This window comes from Saimiri boliviensis, chromosome 6 (assembly GCF_048565385.1).
Source record: "Saimiri boliviensis isolate mSaiBol1 chromosome 6, mSaiBol1.pri, whole genome shotgun sequence".
In the NCBI taxonomy this organism is placed as follows: domain Eukaryota; kingdom Metazoa; phylum Chordata; class Mammalia; order Primates; family Cebidae; genus Saimiri; species Saimiri boliviensis.
The window spans coordinates 86,965,170-86,976,870 of NC_133454.1; the positions used below are offsets into that span (position 1 = coordinate 86,965,170).

General features: G+C 41.1%; 1 protein-coding gene across 4 annotated transcripts in view; it reads left to right on the forward strand.

Annotated features, from left to right (window-relative positions):
• NUCB2 (nucleobindin 2) overlaps positions 1 to 9,086 on the forward strand; it is a 71,617-nt gene extending 62,531 nt beyond the window's left edge. For 2 of the 4 annotated variants that reach the window (XM_074401180.1, XM_074401179.1), the window contains one exon: positions 8,491 to 9,078. In XM_074401180.1, the coding sequence (XP_074257281.1) occupies positions 8,491 to 8,510 (20 nt within the window). In that variant the 3' untranslated portion in view covers positions 8,511 to 9,078. Of the gene's footprint in view, positions 1 to 8,490 lie in introns of all 4 variants that reach the window. The other 2 variants (XM_074401182.1, XM_074401181.1) reach the window with 2 other exon arrangements.
• The last annotated feature ends 2,615 nt before the right edge of the window (positions 9,087 to 11,701 follow it).

Consider the following 11,701-nt stretch of genomic DNA (forward strand, 5'->3'; position numbering starts at 1 on the left):
TGTACTACAAATATGTTTATGTCTTATGTTTATGTTTTATATCTTATATTTGTATACAGGTAAATGCAAATCTTTCTCATGAGGAAAAATATAAAGAAATTTTTTTTTTGATGGCATTTTTTTTTTCTTTTAGAGATGGATCTGTCTCTGTCATCCAGGCTGGAGTGCAGTGGTGCCGTCATAACTCACTGTAGTCTTGAACTTCTGGGCTTAAGCAATCTTCTTCTCTCAGCTTCCTGAGTAGCTGGGACTCCAGGTGTGTGCTTCCATGCCTGGCTAATTTTTAAATTTGTCGTAGAGAAGTGGTCTTTCTATGTTGCCCAGGCTGGTTTCAAACTCCTGGCCTCAAGCAATCCTCCTGCCTCAGCTCCCTAAGTTTCTGGGATTACAGACATGAGCCACTGTGCCTGGCTGTTACTGTGGTTTTTAAGAGAGGGGTTAGACAATCTGTTAACTTAGAATAAAGTTTCAACAACCCCGATTCTGGTTAGTGCATAAGTTTTTATCTCTGTTTTATAGCCATGCAGTACAATCAAGAAGAAATTGAAAAAGAGGCAGAATTAGCTGATGAGCTTCATTGTGGTCATGCAGGATTTTTATCCCCTGAAGAACCTGCTAGAGCAGTCCTTCACCCTTAACCACTGGTGCTTCAACTGAATACTTTTAAAATTCATTTGTTTCTGACAGAATTGGGAGACTAAAGTGTGTTAAGTAAAATACAATATTTAGTTTTTCATTCCTTATGAGTGACAAATGGGAAGACTGTAATGACAATCTGTTTATCTGCTTTCCAAGTGTGAGATTTGAAGGAAATCACACCTTTTCCTTGTTTCCTTGTTTCTGTTTGTTTGTTTATTTGTTTATATGACAGAGTTTTGCTCCTGTTGCCCAGGCTGGAATGCAATGGCTCACTGCAATCTCCACCTCCCTGTTTCAAGCGATTCTCCTGCCTCAGCCTCCCAAGTAGCTGGGTTTACAGGTGCCTGCCACCACACCCAGCTAATTTTTTGTATTTTTAGTAGAGATGGGATTTCACCATGTTGGTCTGTCTGGTCTCAAACTCTTGACCTCAGGTGATCTGTGTGCCTTACCCTCCCAAATTGCTGGGATTACAGGCGTGAGCCACCGCATCCGGTCTTTTCCTTGATTTTTAAAAAGACATAAAATCATTAGTAGAATTCTAATCTTTCCCTACCCACTTTTTAATTCATTTAAAAAATGAGTTGTTAGGCATGAATTAGTTACCGCTTCTTTAAAAGTCTAAGAACTGAGCCAGAACAAGCAGCATCAACAAGTGGGGAAGACACCAAACTGAAAAATTCGCATGCATTGTTTCTAGCACCTGTTTATTGAGACAAGCAAAGCAAAATAAAACCAATCAAACTTTTGATTTAGTTTTAGGATTTAGAGTTTTTTCAAAAATTGACTATACGATTATGTAATTTCATGTTTATAGATGTGTATTTCACAGCAGAGCTTTTAGTTTATATTTTCATTGATGTCAGCCATGCTCTTGATGATCCTGAATGCCCCTGCAGCAGTTTGATTGTCAGCTGGTCCTTGACAGTGCACTTTTCTCTCTGTGTTCCACCCTTCTGGTTACCATCAAAGCTCTGCATGCCTGTGTAAACAGTTTTGTTTTACTAATTGTTTATAATCAATTGCAGTTAATAGTTTAAGTTTTGCTGGGAAATTTTGCTTACCTCTTTTTATTATTTTATAATTAGTAATATATTTCCCAAGCCTTTCCAGATTTATGAATATATACCTCAGAATTAAAGTGTTACAACATTTATTTTGTAATTCCTATAATTTTGGTTATTCCATGGAATTTTTGTTTTTATTTTCTTTTATTTTACTTTTGAGACAGAGTCTCGATCTTTCACTCAGACTGGAGTGGAGTGGCATGATCTCGGCTCACTGCAACCTTCACCTCTCAGGTTCAAGCAATTCTCCTGTCTCAGTCTCCTGAGTAGCTGGGACTACAGGTGCATGCCACCATGGCTGGCTAATTTTTGTGTTTTTAGTAGAGACCGAGTTTCACCATGTTGGCCAGGCTGCTCTTGAACTCCCGACCTCAGGTGATCCACCTGCCTCAGCCTCCCAAAGTGCTGGGATTACAGGCATGAACTACTGTGCCTGGCCTATTTTTATTTTTATTTTTGAGATGGATCCTCATTCTGCCACCCAGGCTGGAGTGCAGTGATGTAATGTTGCCTCACTGCAGCCTCCACCTCCTGGGTTCAAGTGATTCTCCTGCCTCAGTTCTCTGAGTGGCTGGGACTCCAGGCATGTGCCACTAGGCCTGGCTAATTTTTGTTTTTAGTAGAGATGGGGTTTCCCCATGTTGGTCAGGCAGGTCTTGAACTCTTGACCTCAGGTGATCCACCTGTCTTGGCCTCCCAAAGTGCGGGGATTACAGGTGTGAGCCACTGTGCCTGGCTACATGGAATTTTTAAATGAGTAATGATTTATGGGTCGGGGATGGTGGCCCATGCCGATAATCCCAGCACCTTGGGAGGCCAAGGCAGGCGGATCACAAGGTCAAGAGATCAGGACCATCCTGGTCAACATGGTGAAACTCCCATCTCTACAGAAAATATAAAAATTAGCTGAGTGTAGTGGCACACGTCTGTGGTCCCAGCTACTCTGGAGGCTGAGGCAGGAAAATCGCTTGAACCTGGGAGGCAGAGGTTGCAGTGAGCTGAGACTGCGCCACTGCACTCCAGCCTGGTGGCAGAGTAAGACTCCATCTCAAAAAAAATAAATAAATAAAGAGTAATGATTTATTTTCCACATGATTTCAGAGTTATGACTTGTCCAAGTGATTTAAAAGTGAGAGAGAGGAAAAAAAAATTGCATCTAGTTATCTTTGCTATCTCCCGTGAATCATTGTATTTAACATGTTATTTCTGTCCGATTTTAGTTCATTTTAAATACACATTTTCAGGGATGTTACAGTATGTGTCATTTAATTAAATCCCTGCCCTTGCTTTAGCTTTTCTGTGCATGGAGTATGAGGCACATAAACAGTCTGTGCCATGTTGTGTTTGGTACCACATTGCTTGGCCTCTTTTGCTGTCCTTGCTGACCTTCCATTGTTAGGTGATTTGGAGTTGCTTTACTTTTTAATTTTACCCTTTCTGTTTTTGGTGGGACAACTTTCTAAATATTTCCTTATTAAAGTGGTGATGTATGGATGATTTCCTTTTTAAAACGTATTTATCATGCCCTTTAATGTTTTAAACATTTTTATGGAGGTATTTATTGAAGCATTTTTTATCAAACATGACCATTTAAAATCTCTATCAACTTTATGTAGTGATTCTTTCTTGTTCTATGACATTAAGTAATATATCTTAGAATTTTCATCTTAATTGTTTTCTAACTAAATCTCAGTCCTAATCCTGTATCATTTTTTATTTCTTTTGATATGTGTGTGTATTTATTCTCTGTGATGTTCATAGTATGTTTCATTGAGATTCAAGGTTGATTTTTTTGGGGAAAAAAGCACCTTTGCAAAAAAGTCAGTTTTTCTAGAGCTAGTTAGGCAGTTAGGCCCTCGTTCCTGGTGTGGTTTCAACCGAGGAGAAGGCTTGTATCTCTGAAGGGGAATTTATTTATTTATTTATTTATTTATTTATTTAACCAAGTTTTGCTCCTGTCACCCATGCTGGAATGCAATGGCTTGATCTCAATTCACTGCAACCTCCACCTCCTGGGTTCAAGCGACTGTCTTGGCTCAGCCTCCCGGAGTAGCTGGAATTACAGGTGCCCACCTGAGCATGCCTGGCTAATTTTTGTATTTTTAGTAAAGACAGGGTTTCACCATGTTGGCACAGTGGCTCTAGAACTCCTGACCTCAGCTGATCCACCCGCCTTGGCCTCCCAAAGAACTGGGATTACAGGCATGAGCCACTGCACCCAGCCATCTGCAGGGGGAATTTCTGACTCATAGGGTGAGTTGGTGGGTTCCTGGCTCCTTACTTCTACAGTGAACCAGCATCTGGGGCAAATACATGGCAGTCGGATGCTCTGATGAATGTCCCTGTTTAGTTCTTTGACTTTTTTGTATCCTCCTTAAATAATAATTTTAAACATAAGCAGAAGCCCATCTATAGTACTTTATAGATTTCAGCAGGCATTATTCATCTTACAGGTAATACAGGAAGAAACATCTTTGATAAGGAAAAACTAGGGCTTAAATTCAGCAATCTCTGGTTAGGAGAAAAGTAGCATAGATTATTACTTCTTCACTGATTTTGACTGGATGACCTGAGTTTTAATCAAGTTCTTTCCTCTCTATACACTCTCCCATTTTCCCACTTCTGTATTGACTTTCCCACTATTGTATTTGTAATGCACCTTCTTAGTCACTGGAGAAAGCTTTGAGGCATGTAGGCTGTCCTAGCACCATTTTCAGTCTTAAAAGTTTCATAACCACCAGCTTTATGGGACTCTATTATCAGGCTTTAAAAACAAATTCTTCCCTTCCTTCACAATCCCAAGCTATTCATCTTTCTCTAGGGGAGCCTTTTGTATTACTAATTAAGACTAGGTTACTATATTGAAACAGGGTTATTTTCTTTTTCTTTCCTTTCTTTTTTTTCTTTTCTTTTTTTTTTTTTGAGATGGAGTCTTGCTCTGTTGCCAGGCTGGAGTGCAACAATCTGGGCTTACTGCAACCTCTGTCTCCTGGGTTCAAGCGATTCCCCAAACAGGATTATTTTCTAAAAGATTTATATAAATGACAAAACAAGGGCTAAGTAGTTTTGTAAGGACAACAATTTGAAATCAGTTAATGCCTAGAGTGACTGTTTCAGTCTTCTGTGATGGCCCTAGTGACTTCTTGATAGTTCTGTCTGAGCCCCTCTGTCCAGTTCCAGCACTGGAAGGTGGATGGAGCCCCATTCCAGTGGCAGTGAAAGGGGAGTTAATCTTTTCTGAAGCTGTTAGTCTGGTAGCTATTAGCACAGATGAAAATTAGAAACCTTGCAACTTTAGAAATAGAATCTGTGTAGTAAATGCTGTCTGTGTACCAATTTGTATAGCTTTTAATTGAAAGACCTTATTTTTGAAAGGAAAATGTGTGTAGGCTTGTGACTAAAATAGTTCTGGATGGAAAGCCATTTAGTATCTTCTGGAAAAACTGTCTTCTGGAACTAAAACATGAAAACAACAACAACAACAACAAAACCCCTATCCATTATTGCCTTTTCTTTTAATAAAGAAAACCAGTTCTGCATAATCTACATTTTACCTATATTAATTATGTCTTAAAACCATTTAAGAATGATGGTTTACATATCCTATTTTAAAGTCAAAATTTTAAAGACCTTTTATTTGTTATTATTAATTATGGGGAGAATATTGACAAATTTTCAATTTGAGTGTTGAAGTAAAAATGTAACCTTTTGGCTGGGCGTGGTGGCTCAAACACCTGTAATCCCAGCACTTTGGGAGGCTGAGGCGGGTGGGGCACCTGAGGTCGGGAGTTCCAGACTTGTCTGACCAATATGGAGAAACCCCATCTCTACTACTAAAAATACAAAAATAGCTGGGCGTGGTGGCACATGCCTGTCATCCCAGCTACTCAGGAGGCTGAGGCAGGAGAATCACTTGAATCCAAGAGGCAGAGGTTGCGGTGAGCTGAGATCGAGCCATTGCACTCCAGCCTGGGCAACAAGAGTGAAATTTCGTCTCCAAAATAAAAAAGTAATCTTTTATAAATATGTGGCTGAAGATGTTAATTTTAAATTTTGGAAAAAGTTCTTAGATTTAATTTTTCTGGCCTTATTTAGATATTTGGCCTATTTTTAAACTATAAATACATAATTGGATTTTAATGTGATAGAGAATTAGAAAAACAGAGACTTTATATAATTTTGTTACATTTGAATTCATTTTATGCATATATGTTGTAAGAATTCTTCCAGTGCAATATTTTTTGGACAATATCATTCTAGCCATCGTTTGTGTGAGTTTATTTCTAATTACATTAAAGGTAGAATTAGAAAAATATGTAATATTTGTTGTAATTTTCTGGGGAAAAAGAGATTTGACAATGTTAATAGAATGAATTATTTGTAAAACACTAACAATAGAGAGTCACAAAGCCTGAGTAAGGGCCTTAGATACTGTCTTCCAATGAAGGAACCACTTCTCCAGTGTGGGTAGTAAGTGGTTATCTACCTCCTGCTTCAAGTCTTCCAGTAATAGCATTGAAGTGGAAATCACAGTGGTTTCCAGGCTTGTCTAGGTGATTCCTATTGGAATCATCTAAAAGATACAAAAACTACTGGAACCTGGGTCCCATCTCCAGGTGATTCTAATATGAAGACATGTTTGGGAACTGGTAAAGCATGTGGAAAAGCACCTCAATCTTTTTCAACATTAGAGAATCTATAAAGAAGAGGAAACCTGGCTGATTTTATGGAGTCTAATAAGCATTTAGATGCCATTGACAGCATTTACAGCCATACTCCCTAGCCTTCAGTGTTGTATAATAAATAAGAAATATTTCCATTTAAATTGAAGAACCATTTAATAAGACGGCACACTGATAAGAGTCCATGATGATGGTATGATGGAAAGTCCTGGACTGGGTGTTAGGAATTTTAGCTGCCCACTTTAAATAATTTCAGACGTACATAAAACTTGTAAAAATAGTATAAAGAATTCCCATATGCCCTTCACCTAGCTTCCTCAAATATTAACACGTTATATAAGTATAGTAAAAGTATTACAGGAAATTAACATTGATACAATTCTATAAGCCTGCAAATTTTGCCAGTTATCCTACTATGGGTTTTTTCTGGGCTAAGATCCAATCTGGGATCAAACATTGCATTTAGTTTTGTATGTGTTTGTTTGAAAAAAAATCAAATCATTGCAACAATAGTACAATGAATTTGTGAACCCCCAAAATTTGAGGCTGGTCTCAGTTAATTTAGAAAGTTTATTTTGCCAAGGTTGAAGAGGCGCCCGTGACACCGCCTCAGGAATCCCTGATGACATGTGTCCAAGTGGTTGGGGCACAGCTTGGTTTTACACATTTAGGGAGACATGAGACCTCAATGAATATATGGAAGAAGTACATTGGTTTGGCCTGGAAAGGCAGGACAACTTGAAGCAAAGTCAGGAAGGCTCTAAGCTTGGCAGGAGCTTCCAGGTCACAGACAGGTGATACACAAAAGGGTTAACCATCTTCTTTTGAGTTTCTGATTTTTGAGTTTCTACCTTTCCAAATGAGGCAAATCAGATATGCATCTATCTCAGTGAGCAGAGGAGTGACTGAAGAAAATTGTAGGCAGGTTTGCCCTAAGCAGTTGCCAGCTTGAGTTTTCCTTAGTGATTTTGGGGGCCCAAAATATTTTCCTTTCACAAATTCTGGTATATCTTGCTTTCACTCTTTCTGTACAATTAATTGTTTGACTGAAGCATTTCAGAATTAAGCTGCAAACATTGTGATCCCTTACCCTAAATGTGTGAGTGGGCATCTCTATGAACAAAGTTTTTTTTTTTTTGTTTGTTTGTTTGTTTGTTTTGTTTTTAATAGTAACCACCACATAATTATCAAATTTGGAATTTTTTTTTTTTTTTTTTTTTTTTTTTTTTTTTTTTTTTTTTAAGACAGAGTCTCACCCTGTCACCAGGCTGGAGTGCCGTGTCATGACCTCAGCTCACTGCAACCTCCATGTCCACTTCCCGGGTTCAAGTGATTCTCCTGCCTCAGCCTCCCAAGTAGCTGGGATTATAGGCATCCATTGCCATGCCTGAGTAATTTTTGTATATATATATATTTTTTTCGAGACGGAGTTTTGCTTTTGTTACCCAGGCTGGAGTGCAATGGCGCGATCTTGGCTCACCGCAACCTCCACCTCCTGGGTTCAGGCAATTCTCCTGCCTCAGCCTCCTGAGTAGCTGGGATTACAGGCAAACGCCACCATGCCCAGCTAATTTTTTGTATTTTTAGTAGAGATGGGGTTTCACCGTGTTGACCAGGATGGTCTCGATCTCTTGACCTCGTGATCCACCCGCCTCGGCCTCCCAAAGTTCTGGGATTACAGGTGTGAGCCACTGCGCCCGGCTAATTTTTGTATTTTTAGCAGAGACAGGGGTCACTATGTTGGCCAGGCTCGTCTCGAACTCCTGACCTCAGGTGATCTGCCTGCCTTGGCCTCCCAAAGTGCTGGAATTACCAGTGTGAGCCACTGCACCTGGCAGAAAGCTTTTCTTATACTGATCCAAAATCTCTCTCCAACTTGCTTTTGCCTTCAAAAACATCACCTAACGTGTGCACTGACATTCGCAGGTGTTAGCTTTTCAGAGATGTCCAAGACTGGTCCCATGCCTTAAACCCCCAGGCTACTCCAAGCGAAACGGGCTCAGTTCCTTTACTCATTTGTAGTGACTAGGATTTGGTTCTGCTGAAAATGAGAACATTTTAAATAAGGGTAGCTTACTGATTTTGTTTCTTATGTTCCACAGGTCCAGAGGTGTCATTCTAAAGCCGGTAGAGGTTTCACGAGTCATCAGGGACCCAGAACTATTCTCTTTTGCTGTCCCCATGTCCTACTGCATGGTTTCCACACTGTGGTGCAAGATGTCTGCTCAAACTCTAGGCATTACATCTGCACTCCAGATGCTGCCAGAAGGAAGGGGTAAGGAAGATCATGTCCTTCCTTTTAAGGACATTCCCAGAAGTCACACAGAACACTTCCAAGTTCTTTGGCCAGAACTTGGTCATATAGCCACATTTAGCTCCGGAGAGGTCAGGAAATGCAGTCTTTTATTTTGGAGATCCCTGTGCCCAGGATAAAATTGGAGGCTTTTTTTTTCAAGGAAAAGGGGAAAATAGATATTGGTTGACAAGAAGCAGTCTCTGCGATACTGTACCTGGATACATGTCTTTGGGTGAATGTCCCTTATTCACCATTCTGATTACTTGTTGGATATTTTCAGTGTGTTACAATATGGTTCCAGAATTGTATGTGATATTCCAACAGCAAGTTGGATGCAATGTGTCATATTAATGACCTCAGTGTTAACCAGCATTTGAATACCATGTCTTAATGCTATGCAGCAATAAAGAACATAGAAAGTCAGGGGTGTCCGTAAATAATTCCTGAGAATATACGCTCGTGTTGTTTGAGAGGCATCGTGAAACATCTGCTGTGTGCTTTAGAGTTGAGTGAAAAGTTGGCAAAAGTATTAAAAGACATATTCAAGCCAGACATGGTGGCTCATGCCTGTAATCCCAGCACTTTGGGAGGCTGAGGTGGATGGATCACTTGAGGTTGAGTTGGAGACCAGCCTGGCCAACATAGTGAAACTCCATCTATACTAAAAATTAGCCAGGTGTGGTGGAGAGCACCTGTACTTCCAGCTACTTGTGACTCTGAGGCACAAGAATCTCTTGAACCCAGGAGGCAGAGATTGCAGTGAGCTGAGATCAAACCACTGCACTCCAGCCTGAGCAACAGAACAAGACTCTGTCTCAAAAAAAAAAAAAAAAAAAAAGGTCGGGGGTAGGTGGGGCTGGGCATGTTGGCTCAAGCCTGTGATCCCAGCACTTTGGGAGGCTGAGGAGAGTGGATGATGAGTCTGACCGACACGGTGAAACCCCGTCTTTACTAAAAATACAAAAATTAGCTGGGTGTGATGGTGCACGCCTGAAATCCCGGCTACTCACAAGGCTGAGGCAGGAGAATTGCTTGAACACGAGAGGCAGAGGTTGTAGTGAGCCGAGATCACGCCACTGCACTCCAGCTTGGGTGACAAGAGTGAGCCTCCATCTCAAAAATTAATAATAATAATGTTCAAATAGATGTGATATTGGTAAAAATGAAAACACATATATACAAGGTAATGACTTTTCCTTCTAATGAAATATAGAGAAATCTGCCAGTTTTATCCTTTAGAGTAAAAAGGATACATACCAAAAGTGATCAAAACAGTAAAAATTACCCAAAGAGTAATTTGATAATTTCTTTTTTTTTTTTTTTTTTTGAGACGGAGTTTTCGCTCTTGTTACCCAGGCTGGAGTGCAATGGCACGATCTCGGCTCACCGCAACCTCCGCCTCCTGGGTTCAGGCAATTCTCCTGCCTCAGCCTCCCGAGAAGCTGGGATTACAGGCACGCACTACAATGCCCAGCTAATGTTTTGTATTTGTAGTAGAGACGGGGTTTCACCATGTTGACCAGGATGGTCTCGATTTCTTTTTTTTTTTTTTTTTTTTTTTTTTGAGATGGAGTTTCGCTCTTGTTACCCAGGCTGGAGTGCAATGGCGGGATCTCGGCTCACTGGGATTACAGGCACGTGCCACCATGCCCAGCTAATTTTTTTGTATTTTTAGTAGAGACGGGGTTTCACCATGTTGACCAGGCTGGTCTCGATCTCTCAACCTCGTGATCCACCCGCCTCGGCCTCCCAAAGTGCTGGGATTACAGGCTTGAGCCACCGCGCCCGGCTTCTATTTCTTGACCTTGTGATCCGCCCGCCTTGGCCTCCCAAAGTGCTGGGATTACAGGCATGAGCCACTGCACCCAGCCTTTGATAATTTCTATAGGGTGATGTGTGTATGTCACAACTTTGTGAATCACTATTCTGGGCATGTATAGGGAGCCATCATATACCTCCATTGGGAATGCTATTTAATGATGTCACTAATACCAGACAAGAACGTGTCCTCAGGTAAGGCTCCATGGAGTAGGCAGCGGTTGAGAAGAAGTGCAATTTAGGTTTTAAAAATTCTATTGTCGGACTTAACCTTGCACATCTCTACCTGTTACAACGGCTGTCGGGAAAGCTTCGATCTTCTGAAGGCCCCTCAGCTAGTTGCTGCCACTTGTGGGCACTCTGCGAATCTCTCACTTCTCAGCTCTTTATCCATCCAATTTGTTCTGCAGGTAAGTGAGAATGTAACTATTTGCTTAGTCAGTGACGGCATCTCTAACCCTGCAAAGAAAGCTTTTACTATCAGTTTTAGAGAAGTGTAAACAGGCTGGGGATATGAGGTCACTTGCCCACTGTCCTATAATCAGCAGATGGCACGGTTGGCACTGGATTTCAGGTCTGTGCTTTTCTGTACATTACGTCCGTTTTAGTGATGCGAAAGAAAAATGAAATAGGGTCAATGAGACAAATGGAATGCAGATTGCTGGAGAAAGAATGCAGGTTGTGCATTATAAATGCACACACATTTACAGTGCCACTTGAGTTCTGAACTTTGCAGTTAAATTGATTTAAAATTTCGTCTAGAAGTGGTAAAACTTAATCACCGAATTCAAATATTTGGGTTTGCTTCAGGAGGTCGCAAACCACTTCTTGGTTAGTAGAAATGTGAAATTAAGGGCCACCTTCAGGCGTTTAACTGAATTGTCCTGGAGATTTATTTTGGCTTTCGACTTAAGTAATGTGACGTTTTTGTTGTTGTTTTTGGTTTTTAAAGTTTATCGTGCCTACGGTAAGATGTCGTTCTGGGCACGTGCACCTGCTCTCGCATTCACTGACTGCGGTCACCATCCTCCTTAGGGTAGCGCCCGGGGCCACTTGGATCCCGGCCTCACTTTACTAACCGAACTCGGAGGATGCCCCTAGTGCTGGACCGCAGAGCGGCTCGCGAGGGGCCCGGAGGCTGTAACCGCGCAGCCTCGAGCCGCCGGCGAGGGCGAGGGTGGTTTCCCCGGGCGGTGCCC